The 19,063-nt window shown below is 40.6% G+C and overlaps 1 protein-coding gene across 1 annotated transcript; it reads right to left on the minus strand.

The window, feature by feature from the left end:
• Window positions 1-2,343: 2,343 nt before the first annotated feature.
• YEATS4 (YEATS domain containing 4) lies at window positions 2,344-10,697 on the minus strand. The gene is made up of 7 exons (XM_032107170.1): window positions 10,600-10,697; window positions 10,380-10,499; window positions 9,762-9,828; window positions 9,577-9,671; window positions 8,046-8,138; window positions 7,880-7,967; window positions 2,344-6,252 (listed from the first exon to the last, which is right to left on the minus strand). The coding sequence occupies exons 1-7, from the start codon at window positions 10,648-10,650 to the stop codon at window positions 6,083-6,085; spliced, it is 684 nt and encodes a 227-aa protein (XP_031963061.1). The 5' UTR covers window positions 10,651-10,697; the 3' UTR covers window positions 2,344-6,082.
• Window positions 10,698-19,063: the final 8,366 nt, after the last annotated feature.

A 19,063-nucleotide genomic window follows, 5' to 3' on the forward strand; every position in this document is an offset into this window, starting at 1 on the left:
TCTTCCAAAAAAGTAGTGCTTTTGTTTCTGTCTTTTATGCCTGAGGGGAAAAAAGAATACTAGAAAGAATTCACAGCCTTAGAAATGTATCTTCTTTTTTCTCAGCAAATGCACAAGGACTAGGACTCATTTCTCATTTACTAATAAAAAACAAGCAAAACTCACAACACAGTTTAGTTTAAATTCAGCTAGACTGTGCTCTCTATTTGAAACTGTAGACTCCTTACTGTTAAATAATTTCGAGTGAATCTATCAGGATGCAGGACTAGCAGACTGATCAGTGATGAGATGCTCCATGAGCACAAAGTAGCACCCAAGAGGAGCAGCCTTGTGGTTGGTGACTTGCAGGCCCAGCAGTTGAGTGCACAGCAAATCAGCCGTGCCCTCTGACATGGCCCACAATGTTCTGTCATGATCCAAGGCAACGCCCATCTTCATCTAGCACTGCCCCTCCTGGCTGTTGTTGATAAGGACTATGAAAGGAAGATTCAGAGCAACCACAAAGCTTTGCAAAGCAGCGGATGCTTTGATCATTTTAAACACTATGTAGTGGGTGCTGGAGTTCAGTCTGTCTAGTTTAGTCCTGCGTCTTTCTTCACCATGCAAACATGCTTAACCTGTAGCAGGAAGGAAAAAAAACCAGTTCCAGTTGTCCAATACATATATTTATTCTACAACCACAAAAAAGTTGTGTAACTTCCAAAGGTAATGGGAAAATAATTCAATCTAATTTAGACATATTTATTTACTAAGGATGCAACCCTTTCCTGGGATGGTGGCTTTTTTCAGCTTGAAAAATAGCACCCATTTGTTTTCTCTAATGCCCTAATCACTACATGAGGTTATGGTTTTCCTTTGCCTGTTCCCTGTCCAGTCTTAGAGAAGTCCTTCAGAGCTGACTGTCTACAGCTCACTGTGGGCAGCAGCACTGGAGAGCACTCTCATGATCTCACGGTGAAGAATGTCTAAAACTGTGTGATGCAGATTCAGTTTTCCTCAGGAATATTTAGCTTACCAAGTAAATGCTTTACCTACTACATAAACTTCCATAAAGAAACCAGGAAATAACACCAAAAGTTAACTGCGAGCTCCTGAAACATAACTTCTCAACATTCTCCTTTTTACTTACTCGGAGTTCAGGTGGCTTGGGACCTGAATGGAGTGTTATGTGGAACACAGTTATCACTCTACTCAGGACAGTAATTAAAACAAAAATTACCTGGATTAATTCTTACTTTAATAAACAAAGAGATAAAAAAGGAGCCACATGCTGGCCCTGCTACATTCACCAGACTCAGTGTATGGAACAATACAGTGCTGCAACCCTATTCAGTTTCTACATTTTAGGTCCAAAAATTGTCACCCTTATTACATGCATGAGGAGCATAAACCTTGGTTTTGACAACTCTTAATACCTGCATTTACCCAGCATGCTTAAAGATGCAAGATTAGAAAATATGATTTAACTGTGGAATGATTCTATTATCTTTTGTTCAAAGTCATTTAAACTGAGGTGCAGTTCTGCCTGAGCAATTCATCATGGGAAGAACTTTCTTAGTCATATATCCTGTTTCTTGATTCTATGAATAAAGACAAGTTTCACTGAGAAACTTAGAAGCATGTTTAACTAAAACCCATGCTTTTTATTAACATTCTAGATCAGAGGTTAAATGAAATGTGCACTTTGAAAAAAGCTGATTTTGTAGACTAAAAAAAAGGTGAGATTTGCCAGACACTGCAGAATTGAGATATTGAAGAAAACAAAGCTGTTGGTCACTTCAGGGGAAAGTATTTGCAAAGCAGAAGCCAGTAGTACATCAGATGAAATCTGTTTCTGTCCTAAAGTACAGAATTCCCCACGAGTATGGGAATAAGAATGGCCAGCTTCTCATTTAACACATGAACGCCTTAAAAATACAGTTGTTATTAGGGGCAGAGTAGGATATACTGTATATTGCAATGTTAATGGAGTTCTTTTTGTGGCCTTTTCATTGACATTCAAGAGGGTTTTCCTATGAAAATCAAAACATAAACTTTAATTTTGGATGTGTACTAGCTATTTGCATAGGCAAGCCTGTTTCACTAGAAACTTAAACGACTTCATGTGCTAGCTTAGAACATTTTAAAATGGAAATAGCATAAATGTACCATAAATGAATGTTACATAAATCCCCACTAATATATATAACAGGAATTGCTCATTGTTGCTATTCTTTTCTACCATCCTAATTCTCTTCTCTTCCCCTTACTTAAGTAAAAGTGTTCTTCCCTGCTGTATACAGGAAAATTAGAAGTTTCAACACACTTGGAAAGCAAAGTTCATTTGTAGTATTCATTACACAGTAAGTAGTCAAAGAAGTTTATTAACTTTATCAACATTAAGTTTTAAAAAGTAATTGCTTTTGCTTGTGGAAAATCCTGCCATTTTGGACCTGCAATTGAGTGCAAGCAAAGCATGTAGTCCAGTAGAGTGCCTAAATTAAGTTTTGTGCACTCAGATTGTAACATAATCTTGGCCTGAAAAAGAAAGAAAAAACCCTGAAAACAACCCCTCAAAACAACCCTTAAAAACAACAAAGAGATTTTTATTTGAAAGCTGCTTCCCTTGCCAAATGAACAAAAATTATAAACATTGACACTTTATTTTGTGCTTCCTGGCACAGCACATTTGATTTGCTGACAAGGCTGCTGAACAGTTCTGTAACATGCAAGAGATAATTTGGTCACCTCTACTAAAACAAATACAGATTGTCTCATGAGATGATCAAGTCTCAAAGCAAATGAGGTCAACCAAAGATATCACAGATCTGCCAAAATCCCAGTAATGAAGCTGCTGTAGAGACTGGAGAATATTTTGGACATAGCTGCCACCTGGTGTTTGGTAAACATCATGTCTGAAAACCACCTGAAACGCTCTTAAATCTGTATTCTCATTAAGAAGCAAACACACACTGATGTATTTTATATGGATGAAATGCATAATCAGAAGAGGTTATTACCAGCATCTGTCTAGAAGAAAAATGAACAGGGTGCTTTAATGTTGCTTCCAGTACTGACTACAAAAATTCTCAAGTAAATCTTTCACTTAACCATATCTACACATCTCCTGTCGGATAATGGCACTTTTGGTGAGAAACCTCCTGGGCAACAGCCTTATACAACTTCACAGTCTGACTGTAAACTACAGAGGGCCAAACCCAAAGGAAAGAACTAAGTTATATGAGATGGAGCTAGGTAAGAAAAGGACTAGTGATACGTAATACTGGGTACTGAGTAAACAGGTCATTGTCTGAAATTACTGTGATGAGTAGTCATTTGTCCTAGCTCAAACATTTAAACCCCCCAAGTCTTTATAGTGGAAGTGGCCATGACACTAACTACTAGTTTTGCATACTTGATATTGATGCTCACTGGTAAAACTCACAACAGTAAGCACATAAACTGAGATAAACCATGGTTTATCTTTACCTACCAAAAGGCAACTTCAAGTGGTTGCTAAAGCTTTAGAGTAGGCAATTGAACAAATTACTGTGCAATTCAGTGATATCAAACTGTATCTGTAACACAGTGAGGTTTTTTTCTCTGCCTCTGCAAAGGAACATTTAAATACAACTGTGTTTCCCAATCATAACTCAGGTTGAAGCCACAGTCTAAGGTCAGCCTCAGCAATATAAATAGCATTTAAGTTTGCATCCTGGCAAGCACAAACCAGAACTATTTTCTCTGCAATCACATCTTTGTAGGGCTGCTAAAATAAAGCAGAGTGTAGCGTTTGGGTTTTTCTTTTTCTTCAAGGCAATGGAGGTCAAATGCAACTGTGTCCTTAGGTGCCCCACTCCATTTCACTTCTAATAACTTTGAAAATGATATGCACTAGAAGATCAACACTTACTGTAAATTCTCTGTGTACACATATGCTCTCAGGAGCCTAATACTCTTCTAGGATCTTTGCAGAGAGCACAAAGGAGAAGGAAAAAAATACAAAAAGTTGAAAGAAAAACTGAGGAAAAAAGACCACTAATGACAAACAGAAATTACATCAGTGGTCTAGCATGCTGAGGGCTACTAACAGTGGAGCCAGGATCGTTGTTCCTGTATCCTAGGACACTAGGATTCAGGATGTTTATTGGATGTAAACAAAAAAAATACTTTAGGCTCCCACAAAAAAGTTGGATTCAAAAGGTAGATCTCCATTCTTTTTTGGTCTGTTCAAGTCTGTTTCAGCACATACTCATGTTAGTCAAAGCTCTTGCAGATCCTCTTTAATATTCCATTTGAGCTGGTCATCATTACTACTATTTTGACTGACAAATATGAAGATAATAATGTTGCATACACCACAAATCGTGCTTTCCATTCCCATTTTTGTTTCAGCATACACAATATACTGTGGCCCATGCAAGTCTTACTCTCAACGCACAGCTCTGAAAACAGCATTCTTCTTCAGCTGCTGCTTAAAAGGAAATTGGCTACTGAATAAAGAAACCAAAGCACTTAGCCAAAAATTGACAGATTTCGATATTCTGCAGTGCTAGGAAGGATCTGTGTAAACAGCACAGTACAAGCTGTTCCTCAGCCTCTGTGCATACATAATACCATAAACTAAGTATGCCAAATTGCTGTTCTTAATGAAAACCCTAAATCTACATACTGAGTGATTCAGTTTACCATGCCATATAAAAGTCAATCAATCATCAGTTTTTTTCAAATATGAAGAAAATAGTGCTTTGTTCTCAAAGCATTGATAAAATCATGTAGATTTTTGGGGGAGCACTTGCTAGTGACTTAAGAATTATGTGCAAGTTTTTGGTAGTTAGGGAGCTACAGGGGTGGCTTCTGTGAGAAGCTGCCAGAAGCTTTCCCCATGTGCAACAGAGCCAATGCCAGATGGCTCCAGGATGGACCTGCCACTGGCCAAGGCTGAGCCCAACAGGTTGCTGATTTAAAAGGCGGGAAATAAAACCTGCTTACACCAGGGAAACAGAGAGAAGAGTGAGAATATGTGAGGAACAGCCCTGCAGACACCATGGTCAGCGAGGAAGGAGAAGATGCTCCAGGCAGTGGAGCAGAGATCCACCTGTAGCCTGTGAAGGACCCCACACCAGAGCAGAGGGATGCCCAAAGAGGACTGCAATCCCATGGGAAGCCTGCACTGGACAGGCTTCTGTGGCCCCATGGAAAGGAGCCCACACTGGTGCAGGTTTGCTGGCAGGGCTTATGACCCCATGGGGGAACCACACGGGAGCATTTAGTGAAGAAATGTAGCCCATGAGAAGCTTTCACATTGAGAAGTTCATGGAAGACCATCTCTTGTGGGAGGGACACCAGGCTGGAGCAGGTGAAGTGACTGTAGTACAGTACAAATATTAAACAAAATCCTACAAAACAGTACTGGAATAATTTGCTGCTTCTGAACATAGTTTGTAGCATTGGTGCATTTATATGTGTTAAAGCAGCTTTGGGGCTAGAAACTCTTACCTGTTTTAAAAACAAGTTATTTAAAATCCTGTTTTCATAAAGTGTTTTCACTGTGCTGATAACAGAGAGACATGCCAAAAGTCACTGCAACCAGACTTAAACAACTTGCATACCATTGTATTTCAACCTGCCTGAAATCAGGGTATGCTACTTACAGTTGTTCTTGAAGCCCACTGCTGGACAGAGACAAGTACTAAAATAAAAAACTGCATATTTTATTTTTAGCTTTAAAGATGCATCTCTAAACAATCAGTAGAAAAAAAAAAACAGTAAAAAAAGTAAACACCAGCATTTTGTAAAGTCACATTGAACTAATACAAGACTTAATACAAAGTTTTCATACACGACTCAAATGCAGTTTTAAAAAAAAAAGTAGTCTGGTCTCCAAGACCACTTCCACTTGAAATAAATCGTTAAGTACCCACAGATTTTAACTATAAAACAAGGATACATTCTTTCTTTTTTCCATTTATGGAGTTGATTGCCACAAACTTCAATCATTTACCAGTGAAATTCTCATAGGCTCAGTTACAGAACTGAAGAGAACTCACACAATTCCATGACTGAAGTCTTTCCATTTTCAGTACATACAAGTCAGCACTGGTCACATATCTTTAGACTGATCATCTTCTTCAAGTTTTCTGATTTCATTCTTTAAACAGTTGATGGTTTCACGGCTTGCTTTTAGTCTTTCTTTAAGCTCAGCAATTTCAAAACTAGTCTTCTTTTTGGCAGCTTCGAGCTTCTCCCTTGTTTTCACTTCAAGATCTGCAACTGTGGTGGTGATAAAGAAAAATAAATGTTTCAAGTACCATGAAAAGTTGCAATTTTTTAAAAAATTGAAACAGTAATTTGGATAGCATGTGTCCTGAAAAAATAATCTATTACTTTTAGCCTTAGAGATTCAATGGTTGTAATCAAAATGGTATCCACACAAGAATCTGGATTAAAAAAAAAAAAAAAAAAGAAGCTTGTTTTGCAGCCTCTTTCAGCCCTCAGCCCATCAGTTTTGTAGAGGGAGTTATACAATTCATAAAATAATTTTAGACAGTTTTTTTTAAAGATTGGTGAGGAAAATAAAGCCTGACATGGTAACAGCAAATACATGGGAAATTACTATGAAAAAGAACTATGAATATGTGGTGCCCAGTGACAGCACATGAGGCCACAGGCACAAACTGAAATCTGGGAGGTTCCCTCTGAACATCAGGAAGCTTTTACTGTGAAAGTGACCAGGTGGTGGCACAGGCTGCCCAGAGAGGTTGTGGAATCTCCATCCTTGGACACATTTAAAAGCCATCTGGACACAGTCCTGGGGAATCAGCTCTAGGTGGCCCTGACAGGGCAGGGGGTGGACAAGATGCATCCACAGGTGCCTTCAAGCCTCCACCACTCTGTGGTTCTGCCTCGACGTACTGTAACCATTTTCTGTGTCTCACTGGAGTTTAATTCTACATATTCAAAAGTTTTAGTGATGCTGCCGTGCTTTACGAACATCTGACATCAAGTATCCTCTTTTTTATTATTTTTTTCATGCACAAGTTTTGGGATAAAGATGGTAAAGTCAACAAATCTATGAAGACCACAGAGACCCCTCATATCCCATACATTATGTAATTGTGGCAGAGGCAAATATTATCAAAAAAACCACACTAAAAGTTTCTACCTACTCTCTAGAGAAATATCCGAAAATTTTAAACTAAGAAAGTTTACATTTGGATGTTTTTATGAATCATATTATTAAACATTTTCTAAACAAAAACTGTAACATGCAACAATAACAAAAATCCACCTCAAGACTGGCTGAACTGAGGCAGGAAATACAAGCAGCTCACACATCCACATAGCCAAGCAGACGTAAGGCAAATAGCAACCCCAACTTTGAAGAGCTTCAAACTCATAATCACTCTCCACTCTTAGCTCTAGGTGTTTGCTGTCCAAAAAAATACCTGACATTTGTTGTCAGGTGAACATAAGGTCAGGTGAGGTGGACTACGATGGAATAAAGTTTGTAATTATTAGGGCAGGAATTTGGCTCAATAAATACTAAATCTTCTACTCTCAGAAAGCAAGTAAGAGATGAAGTACAGAAGATCAGAACAGAAATAATCACTAAACACACTACAACTTATGATCCAATGGATCTTAATTTAATTTCCTTAATTCCCTTAATATTTTTGCTTATATTTGGAGAGAAATTGGATAAAAAGGACACAAAAAACTTTACATTGTATTGAAGTATTAATATCTTTGCAAAAGTTCAAGTTAAATTTAATACAAAAATATCACTTTTTAGCAGCATCCAAATCCATTGTACTGCTACAGTCCAGAAAAAAAACCCACTAAAAGCACATCCAGCTATTGTTATTTCTAAAATTAAATATTTTGACTTTCTACTTACACTCTGTTTCATGTTTATAAGCACCTAGTGTTAGTTGACGAGATGTTGTTAACAGCTGCTGCATCATTGCAGTAGGATCTTGAAATATCTAATGAAGGAGAAAAATACATGGTATCACTAATACTCTTTAAAAATAAAGTGAGGATTACATTAAGAATGTTCATACCATTTCATCATAGAATTCAGAAACTACAGTTTTCTTCCCCAGGATGGCGTTGGTATCCGACTGAAAAAGCTTCAGCAAGTGATATAAGGTTACCTATGCAAAGACAGAATTTTATTAGCTTGACAATTGTAGGGAAATAGAAATCTTGTTCTAGATATCAAAAAGTAGTACTTGTTCTACAAAGCAACTGTATAGGATTTAAAAATGTTTTAGGAATGCAAATATAAATGTCATATAGCTTCAGTAGAATTACTTAAATTTAATATTAACTGTTAAAACATGCCAACTATCCAAAGGCCTCTTGAGACTTTAAAAATGCCTGGGAAAGTGGTTCAGTACTGGTATGTAAAAACGACTAATACCACCTTCTCTCAAACATTTCCAAATAGGTGATTTAATTAAAATTGACTTTCCCAATGAATCACTTAGAAAGTGCTTTCTGTGATGTTATCCTCCCTTCCTGAAAAAGAGAGGACCAGGGAGGCTGTGAATCGCTTTTCACTGGAATCTCTCTTTATGGAGTTACTCTTCCATCCCTGCACTGCACATGGCAGGGTGGGGAGAGGACTGGAAGCCCTCTATCCAGCCCTGAGGAGCCACTGACCACCTGGCCCAGGGCCTGGGAAGAGCACACACTGCCCACGTTTCTCCCCTTCTACGAACAGGCCCAGGAGTGATGGTGGGACAGAGCACCACTTTACTCCTCTTGGTACTTCCTGGAAAGGAAGAATGTGACAGGCTCCAGAACAGCCTTCCAAGAACTGCAGCAAAGAAAAAACACCCAACCAGTTTAGGACAGCTTGGTCAAGCTGTGAATGGAATTAATACAAATCAGGATGCTACTGAGACCAAAAGCATAGGAAACCCTTTCTACAGATTGCCACGTATTCAAGAAAAACATAAAATTCAGTTTCCCTCTCATTTAGCAAAAAATGGATAAATAAAAGGATTGTTCATGTGGCAGAAGGAACACAATGCTTCCAGAAACATCCTTTTTCTCTATAATAGAGTAATCAAGTTTCCTACCTAAACCTGGATAAACAAGCCTACAAGATATGTCTGAAACACAGGAATGGAAGAAAGAAATTAATTCCAGTGCTTTATGCAACTACAGAGTTGTCTTAACCTGGTTTTCTTAGGCAGAGACTTTATGCTAGCATAGTACCTCTGCTGCTTTTTAACTGATTTTGATCTGACAGAAAAAAAAAAAAAAATACTCAAATATCCTAGAACTTGGAAGCTACATGGAAGAGAAATCCTCAGCGTGTGCTCAACCTAGGTAAGGTGTAATACGTGGTCACGTATTAGAAAATGTCAGAGAAGCGAAGCACAGGAAAAGCAGTCATGAATACCAGGAGCAAAGCACAGAAACAGGAAAACGTGACCAATCCTTAAATTAATTTTCTACAAAACCAGACTTTTATTACTTCCATGACCAATGAAACTTATTTTGACCACCAATTTCTTAGAGCACAGCTGTAGGCCACCATAATTAATTATTTCAGTTTTGTTAAAAGTTCAGTGTACTTACAGGTCTTTCATTTGGATCAATGAAAAATATCTTAATGATTATTTCAAATTCACCCCAGCCTGTTTCGGTGATTTCATATGGTGGTTTGGTAACAACTGCAATAGGAAACACAGAAGTGTTAAACCCATGATAAAGCCGGAACAAAAGCCCAGTTCTAGGAACAAATGCCAAAATGCAAAACCCACCTCTTAAAGGATTACCGTAGCTTTCATGCAACTTGAATTGAATTTTTTTCACATATGCAGACATGTCCTACAACAGAAACATTGCTATTTCTGATTATTCAGCACACCAAGCTACTGTTCATTCATCTATCCTACATGCCTATCATTCCTTCTGACTTAAAAGAGTATTACTTCTGACTTTAAACACAGAATGAAAGTAAAACAGTAAATCCAAAAACTAGTTCTGGCACAGAGGTCTGTTAGTATTTTGTCCCCACGAATGCTTCCCAGTCTTCCCCTAACCTGGAAAGACCACTCCAAAAATACAGAAGTGAAAGCATGCCTTTCCCATGGTTTTCTTTTTAGGAAACCCACCAGCCTATGTGTTTCCTCTGCTTACAGCCAAAGACCCTCCTGCCCCTTCCTCGAATCCCGGCTTTTCAAACCCCCACGTCCCGGCTAGAAAAGACCTCTAACATCACGGAGTCCAACCCTTAACCCAAGGCCACCACTAAGCCATGTCCCCAGGTGCCACATCCACAGGCGTTCTGCACGCTTCCAGGGATGGCGCTTCCCCAGTTTCCCGGGCCGCCTGTCCCAAAGCCCGACCAGCCCTTCGGTGAAGCGGCTCTGCTGTACCTCGTTCCGGTACGGCTTCACGTACACCGTCCACTGGTGAGTGTGACCATCCTCCTCTCGCTTCTTCCCAAAGTACCGCGCGACGTTCCCGTACACGATCGGCTTCACGATGGTAACGCCCTTAAAGAAAAGGAACACAAGCGGACGCGGCGCGTTCAGAGAGGCGCTGCCGCGCCGCCCCCCGCGGCCCGCGCCTCGCCGGCGCCCGCCCAGGCCGCACCTTCACCCTGCCGCCGGAGTCAGGCCCGAACTCTGCCATTCTCTTGAACATATTGCCCGGGGGCGCCGCCCGCCGCCGCCACCGCCCGCGCCCGCCCCGCCCGGCCCCGCCGCCGCTCCCGCCGCCGCCGCCGCCCCGCGCCCGCCATCCCCCGCGGCTTCCGGGGCGGGGCCGCGCCGCCGCCGCCCGCCGGAGCGGAACGGGCCCGGGGGAGGGGTCCCGGCCTGGGCCGCGGGGAAGGCAGGCCGCGGAAGGGACCGTGAAGGGCGCCCAGTTCCGATCCCGCGCCCAGGACAGGGACACCTTCCACTAGACCACGGTGCTCAAAGCCTCATCTGGCCTGGCCTTGAACACTTCTAGGGATGGGGCATCCACAGCTTTTTTGGGCAGCCTCCACTCTCACAGTGAAGAATTTCTTCCCAATATCAGTTTTAAATCTATCCTCTTTCAGTTTTAAAGCCATTCCCCCTAGGCCTGTCACTACATGTCCCTCTCCAGCTCTCTTACAGGCCCCCTTAGGTAGTGGAAGTCTGCTCTGCGGTCTCCCCGGAGCCTTCTCCAGGCTGACACCAACTCTCTGAGGAGGAGAGGAATCTGAGCGGGTTGTTGATTTGTGGAGTTGCTCCCTGCCCCAGCTGCACCCTCTGGTCAGCCCAGCTCTGTCCCTCCCTGTGATGGACTGGAGAACTCGGTGGACTCCTCTGGGGAACTGCAGCCAGACCCTGCCTGCAAAACATCTTCCAGAGCATCCCCCTCCGGTGGCGCTCCTATGCCTGTGCTGGGACTCCTGGCTGACAAGAAGGCAGTGAAGATCATGCCTAACCCACTCCCAGAAAGCAAAAATTGCCTGCCCTGTTCTTGCATGAACTAGATCTCATGTGAACAGCACTGCTCAGCTATGTAATGGTACAGCTCTTCTTAGTAAAACAAAGCAAGTTGGCAAGACTGGTAGCTGGGCCACTCTTTTACAAGTGGTCAAGCTCTGTCTTCAAAGAAAATTCTTCTGAGGTTAACTTTAATTAATAATTGGCTTCTATGGAAAACTCTTTATTCCAGTAACAAGATGAGCAAGAAGGGGAATGGTGCAGTTCCTGCTCTAAAGAAACCTTTTCCTCCCACATGCTCATTACTCCTCTACAGATCTCTCTTTGGGAAGGGTGTGCTTGAACATTTCTGCTTTGGTTTTTAAAGACAGAGGTGCAACCAACTTTTGTTAATTTGTTAGAAAGAGAATAGTATTAAGAGCATCAAAAACTCCATCAGAAGCTATCCTACAAACCCTGTTAAGACCCCATCTGGAAAAGTGTGCACCTTTCTGTTAAAAGAATATATAATAAAATGGTTTGGGTTTGGAGGAACCTTAAAGACCATCTAGTTCTCTCTCTCCCCCCCTGCCATGGGCAGGGACACCTTCCACGAGCTCAGGCTGCTCGGAGTCCCATAGAACCTGGCCTTAAACACTTCCAGGGGTGGGGCATCCAGAACTTCTCTGGGCAGCCCGTTCCAGTACCTTGCCACCCTCATAGTGACAAATTTCTTAATATCTAATAATAGTGCATTATCTCCTGTTATAGAAAAAATAACTGAAAGGCAAATAAGCAAGAACAGGGCAAATTGGTGCAAACACCGTGTCCTAAAGAAGGCCAGAGCCTCCTTAAACAAATTTGTCAAAATAAAGGCAGAGAAAGTATTAACTAGCTGTTGCAAATGCCTTAAGGGGTTAAGTATGATGGGCAGGGAAATAACTAGAGAGTGAGCAGTATCAGCACAAAAATCAGATTAATACAATGTAGCCAAGAAGACACTCAGGCAGCAATTTCCTTTTGCAACCCATGGAGCATGGGAGGAGCATGATAGAAGTCCTGTAAGAAGTGCAGGAGCAAACACCCCAGACAGACCCTATGAGGTTTTAAGATAAATCATGGAAGAAGTTAAAGAATGCAGTTGCCTGCCCCAGGACAAGATTGAGCTTCATATCTCAGGCAGCATTTCCCAGTCTTTCTTGCTATTTTCTTTCCTTTTGTGGCCTTGCAATGAAGTATGGAAGGCTAAAACACACCCACACCATTCCCAACCTGTTTTGCCTGTAAGTACGGCCAATCAGAGAGAAGACAGATACAGGCTCATTGAAAAAGAAATAAATTCCTTTTTTAAACCTCATACAAAGATTTGTTCACCAAAAGAATAGTTAATGGATTTATTATCTGAATATTCACAGGCTTGAATGTTGTTACCAAGATGGAAGCACATTTAGGAAAAGAAGTGGCAGAACTGGAAAAACTGGCACTGGACATGTGCTTTGTGCCAACTGAAATATAGAAAATAATTTCAAATGGAGAAGTCTTCAAGGCAGTCACTGAATTTCAGAGTCAGAGGCAGATGGTGGCTATGGAGGGTGGCTTTGTTGGAACATGTGGAATGAGAAGAATCTGCATAACAAGATGACATGGGAGAGATTGGAAATGGATGGGATGGTTTGAACGGGACCATGTTAGGCAGGTTCCTGTCTGTAGTGAAGGGCTGGGAGCACCCTGAAGAACACAAGTGCTGAAATCTGCTTCTGCCGACCTATTTTGGGAGCTGCTGCACATGATCTGCCACCATGCTGTAACTGTTGAGCCCAGCCTCTGCCCAAGTGTGCAGTTTAGGTGAAGCTTTATCACATGCCACTGCTGTGAAAGGCAAGAGCCACATACAGGGAGCCTGCTCCTCAGGGCTGAGCCCTTCACTGCCAGCTGTCCTCAGATGACACACAGATAGTGGCATACACAACAAATAAAGAACCATTTCCAACTCCAGATTCTCAGCAAAATTACCACGTTCCTCAGCATCTTTACCCAAGTTAGGTCATTTCAAAATTTAATTCCAAAATCGTGAGGTTTAATTTTCCTTTTTTTTTTCTTAAGTTCAAAAGAGATGGTAACATTTTTATTCTTTGTAAGGGGATTACATACAACCTCACAGCAGCTGACCTTGTAGAACTGTCACATAAGACTTTCCTCAAACTTCTTCCAGTCCTGGAAAGGACAAACTGAGTGGGGGAAAAGGCCACCTGCTCCAAGGATCAAGTGCAGCTGGAGGTAGCACAAACCTGGCTCCAGCAAAGAATGGTATACCACCATCTCTCTCACTAACCCTGACTGTTTTAACAGACTACTAATTTAATTTGATGGTAATGTGGTTTTGGCAAGTTCCTCCTTTTTCCCTTAAATAAAGAGCTGCATTTTTTTACTTCTTCAGTAATGTACCCAAGCCCCTCACAGTTAAAAATCTGAGCTACCTATTGCTGTAATTATACCTAAAAAGTAGGAATTATAATGTAGAGGTTTAAGTTTTATTTCTAAATTCTTTTTGAGTAAAAGCTATAAAACTAGTTTTAAAATATGATAAATTACTAAACTAAATGGAACAGGCAAGGCATAACTTGGAATTAGGAGGGCACAGTAGGGATCCTGTATGACAAAGTAAGTTATTTTTCTGAAGTATCATACTGTTACCACTGTGAAATTAACACCAGGAAAATTTTCCTGGACTCCTGCTGAGATAGAAGCCAGCCAGCAGATAGCTTTAATCTTATGGAGAATTTATACTTACATAGAGAAGCTCAAAATACAGCTTTTTAGAGCTGCTAATAAAACACTGGCTTCCTCAGACTCTTTTTATTCAAAGTACTTTATGTATTAAAAAAAGAACCCACCAAACAATTTAGACATTATTTCCAACAGTTTCTTCTGCAGGGTTCTGTTGGCCATTCTATACCATTCACCATTTTCATTACCCTTACACTACAGGTCTTTGAGAAAGTAGGGGCTATGAACCTACATCTTGCAAAGATTGCAGGCTAAATCACTTTCAGGAAAGAGAGAACTGCAGTTTTAAGTACATATAGGCTCCAATTAACTTTCTGAGGTGGTAGCCCAAGTCCCTTAAAACTTGAGCCATGAATAAGGATTCTGTTTGGCATGAATGGTCTCTGTTTCTGTCTCCTCCCACCAGTGCGGAGCTATAACACATCCAAGCAGAGCCATATATTTGCTAAGTGAAGCACAGGCTGCAGATCGTAAAAGGTGGCAAGAGTAGTCGCCTGTCAAAAGAAGTAAATGGCTGAAAGGGAAATGGGACACCAGCGAGCCTCAGAAACCAGTTTTAAGTATAAGAGTAACCATTTCTAAATGCAGTAACTCCATAGAGCTCACTGCTCCTTCAGAGGCAAATGCTGCCTGTTCCACAGAGGAACCCCACCCATCTTCAGAGGGGTTTTAGAGATGCATTCCACTACAGGTAACATTTTATCCGCCTGTGTGGACAGTATCTTTTTCCAGTGTTTCTAGCATTAAAGAAAGGTTTCTAAGCCTTTAAGTATTTCAGTACCAGTGTATCATACAGGGAAACACAGAGGAATTTAAGAGCAGTGCATTCAAAAGGCATTCAGGCAATAAACAGGGACTTCTTCATGAGGTGTCAAGCCAAGGAAAAGAAAGTACAGCTTGTTTATTTTGTGGAAAAGGGGGGAAAGAAGTGACTGCTATCTTCTTAAATTTAGGACAGTTGAGGATTATTACACCTAATTTTTCTGACAATGCAGACATAATTAATGAGATTGCTAATTAAGTGGAGAGGTTTTTTGATGCCACTAGATGGCAGAAAGAGCCCTTTTACACTCCTTGATCACATCTACACCATTTTGAATGTACTCTTCCTTGTGTGACAGGACACTAGAGGCCTATCTTCACCACTACAATGCAGGATAAAAGAAAAAATCTACTCAATGACTGCCAGTGCTAAGTAGATTCAAGTAGTTTTGAAAAAACTTTTCACCAATATATAATTTTTAAAACCATCTGTTTACACTGGGTCCTTTCTGTAAAGCTGGGAAGCCTTGTTTGAGAAGAAATTAATTTTACTTCCCATTTACACCAAGGGCACAAGATTTACAAGACTTCCAGCAGTCTGATAGGAAGCAAAATGCTAAAAATTTTCTGCAAATTGTTCAGAAGAGATGCATAAACAGGTTCAGATAATTGAAAGGAATAGCAATCTTCTATCTGCAGCAAAGAGCCCAGTTTCTACAGGGCTGCAATTGTTTTTCACACTGTCTCTCCAGGACCAGAAAAAGAGTGGAGAAAAAAGCTGAAGAATTTTTGATCACTTCCTTGAACCCCATATACTTTATAGAACATGAATGAGCATCAACTCATAAATAAATTCCTCGCTGTGCCTGGAGTAATCCCTGTTGTTATTCAGAAAGTAGTGTCATGCTTTAAGTACTTTAGGATATGCTAAATCCATTGTCAGAGGTGTTGAGCGTGCAGACTACATTCCTTTAACAAATATGCTATGCTAACCAGGAGGTTATCTTCAGAAAAATGCTAACTTGGCAAAACTCCTTTCTCAGCTGACTACTTTATATCTGGGAGTGTGATACTGCAGGCCTTCCAGGGGACTCCGCTAAATCCCAAGACAAAACAGGTACTGGCCATAAGTGATTAAACCAGTTTTTCCTTGCCTGGTGTGTCATGATTTGTTACACTCCAGAATTTCAGGGTACAGACACTCAGGTGCCTGCACCTGAACTTCATGGAATATTTGTAAAAAAGGCATCTTCGTGATCATAAACTACACACATATCTCTGTCTTCCTTTACTCAGTCTGCACTGGACAAACTTAGAGACTTTGTTCTGCTCATTTGGGTGTTTGATTTGCTTTCTGCTGCTCCTCTCTTTTGCAGCTTACCATTTTCCCTGGACAAGCTGCAGTATTATGGAACTGTCTGAATGATGAACCAGGGGAAAACGAAAAGGCAGAGAACAGCACTAATACTCCAAACCTGAGCATCTCTTTCCAGCCCAAACAAGGGTTAAAGAAGACACTTTGACCTCCTTACTCAGTGTCTGCTCCCCTGAAGGTGCTAAAGATGTCTCACTTCCATAGAGACCAAATTTCCAAAACTAAAGTCTCTCTCTGATAAGTAACTCCTGTATTGATAGAAAATAAAGGAAAATGCCAGCTTTGTGAGAGAAGAAACTTCAGTAGTGTTTTCAGTGATGTTGGTGCAGAAAAGGTACAGCAGCAAAGGGAAGACTTCCTCTTCCTGTAAAAACATGTGGAGAACTCATCTGTCACATTGCCTGGCATGCAAAACCCACAGCAGGTGTGCATAAGAGCTCCACATCTTCCTCAAAGAAAAAGTTCCTACAGTCCAGTAATCTACCTTCAATTGCACTTAGCGTAAGAACAGAAGGCTCACAGAACTGACTAGTTTAGGCTCCTCTGCCAAACCTCAGAAATGCCTTCCACCTGCCTTTCCTCCCAAAAAACTGACAGTCAATAATAAGGGCCACTCAGTGAAGTTACTCAGCCACGTACAGCCATGTTCAGGTTTATCCTGGTGTGGGTGATTTTGAGTTTTTGGCATTTTTATCTTGTTTCCAACCCTCAGAGGACAAGACAGATGGGAAGAATTAGCTCTCTTTGCTGAGGTGGCAGAGAGGAAGCTCCTGCACCAGATTCCACATTGCTAAGCAGTGGAGACTCTCCAGTATTAGAGAAACAAGCAAGGACAACAATCTGAAGCCTGGATTCCACCACGATCTCTCCCTCCAGCTCACCTAAGGCTTTGGGCCTTTCAATCTGCAGCAGTTATGAAGAAGACTCAGAAAAAAGTTGGAGGCAAGGTTCTTAACAAGCAGAATTGAGAAAGAAACTTTTCCTAATAAACATTATCAAATAATTTCCTTGTCTGCAACTCGAAGGATATTTTACCTAGGGCACTCTCAAGGAAAAGAAAACAAACCTCATACTTGTTATATTACCTTCCCCATTCTCCAGTACCATTTCAAAGCATACCTCGATGGTCTTGCATCCTGGTTAGTTGGCCTATGCTTGAACACCTCCACAACGAATTCATCCACGTACTACGGAATCCTCACTATGTTTACCTTAGAGTATACATCCCATGTTTTTGGGGACAGGATGTTTTACACTTGTCTCACATTTCAGCAATTGGAACTGTTGAACCCTAACCTGGAGGAAAATTGCAGGAAGATACTTTCAAAATCAAGAGTTCACAATGATTTTCCCCTCTGCTCTTAACCCAGAAGGAAGTCTGAACCCCACCAGCCATAGCCCAACACCATTTCCATCTCTGACCCTTCATGTGGTCAATGAAACCATGCTACAACACACAGTCATGTTGTTAAAAACTCAGGTTGTAACAGTGAAATTTTGACACAGTAAACCCAGTGGCCAAGTTGGCTTTACTATCCTGTTGCTTGCTATTTTGACAATTAATGTCTGAGCCCTTTAGAGTAAGTGAATGTTATTTCCATTATTGCAGGTTTAGAGCACAACCCAAAGAAATTCAGGTTAATTTTCTAATGAACATTTTGTTTCCTCTACAGAGACCTGTACAATTACCCATTGGGTTTAAATACAATCATGAATGTTGTGTTCTTCCAAGCCAATCAGATTAAATTTTAGACTTTTTTTTGAAACTGTTAATTTTTTTCCCCAACAAAAACCAGCATTCTCACATAATCTTACACTGTCACATGGTAGAGGCTCATCACAGGCCAAATTTGGAGCCAACAGCACAGAAAATGATACCTCTAATCTAAGATGGTACAATGGATATAGCTTGTTTTGTGCCAGTGAATGAACTTTGACAAGTATTATGAATTATGGAAGTTCACCACTAGAATGGCACAGTATAGCAATGCCAGTGGCTTTGTGTATGTAACACAGAGATGTGTTTTATGTAACACAATGTTCTGCTTTAGCAGCAAAAACATTTGCCCGTGTAACTCCAGTATCAAAAGTAGTTTTAAATCAGGGGATAGATACTGTCACTGGTACCAAACCAATGTTCTGCATGAAATGAGCTGACAGCAGCTCAATCTGCCATATACCTGTCTTACAGCTGCTGTGTTTAACACTCACATGCTCTGCAATGATTAACGTTTGCCAGATCTAGTCAAAGCAAGAAACCAGATTAAAAAGTTTTATCATCAGTGATTTAATGCCTCTCATAGAGCCCACAGCTCCAAACATTACTACACTGATGTTTGAGTCTGAAAACGTAATTTTAAAAGACTGAAATTGCTTTATGCATATGCTTATTTTTTCCTTTTAGTTAACACATTTCATGTGGGACACTGTATTTTACAGAAAAATATGGTTATCTTAAAAAAAAAAAAGTCTGCACTTCTCACTGGCTGTTAAACTTTGCAAAAAAGTCTTTAAAGACCAGATAAGGACAAGAGCTAGTATAAACTATTTCTAGATTCAGAAATAATTACAGCACAGAATCTAGCTGTAACTATCTTAGAATGTCCACCCTCCAAGTTTTAATATCTGAAAATTTGAAAAGTCTGGAAATAATGAGAATTGCAAAGAAATTAGACAAGCTAAAAATGAAGACAGACAAAAGTATTTTTTAATATAAAAATGGTCTTTATTTCTTCAA

Source organism: Corvus moneduloides, chromosome 4 (assembly GCF_009650955.1).
Source record: "Corvus moneduloides isolate bCorMon1 chromosome 4, bCorMon1.pri, whole genome shotgun sequence".
Taxonomy (NCBI): Eukaryota; Metazoa; Chordata; class Aves; order Passeriformes; family Corvidae; genus Corvus; species Corvus moneduloides.

Bases quoted from the DNA above. Each gene is read 5' to 3' on its own strand.
- YEATS4 (XM_032107170.1), bottom strand. From the start codon at position 10,650: ATGTTCAAGAGAATGGCAGAGTTCGGGCCTGACTCCGGCGGCAGGGTG. The intron at 10,500-10,599 runs GTGCGGCCTGGG...CTTTTCTTTAAG, and splicing joins ACTCCGGCGGCAGGGTGAAG to GGCGTTACCATCGTGAAGCC. The intron at 9,672-9,761 runs GTGGGTTTTGCA...TTCCTATTGCAG, and splicing joins CTACGGTAATCCTTTAAGAG to TTGTTACCAAACCACCATAT.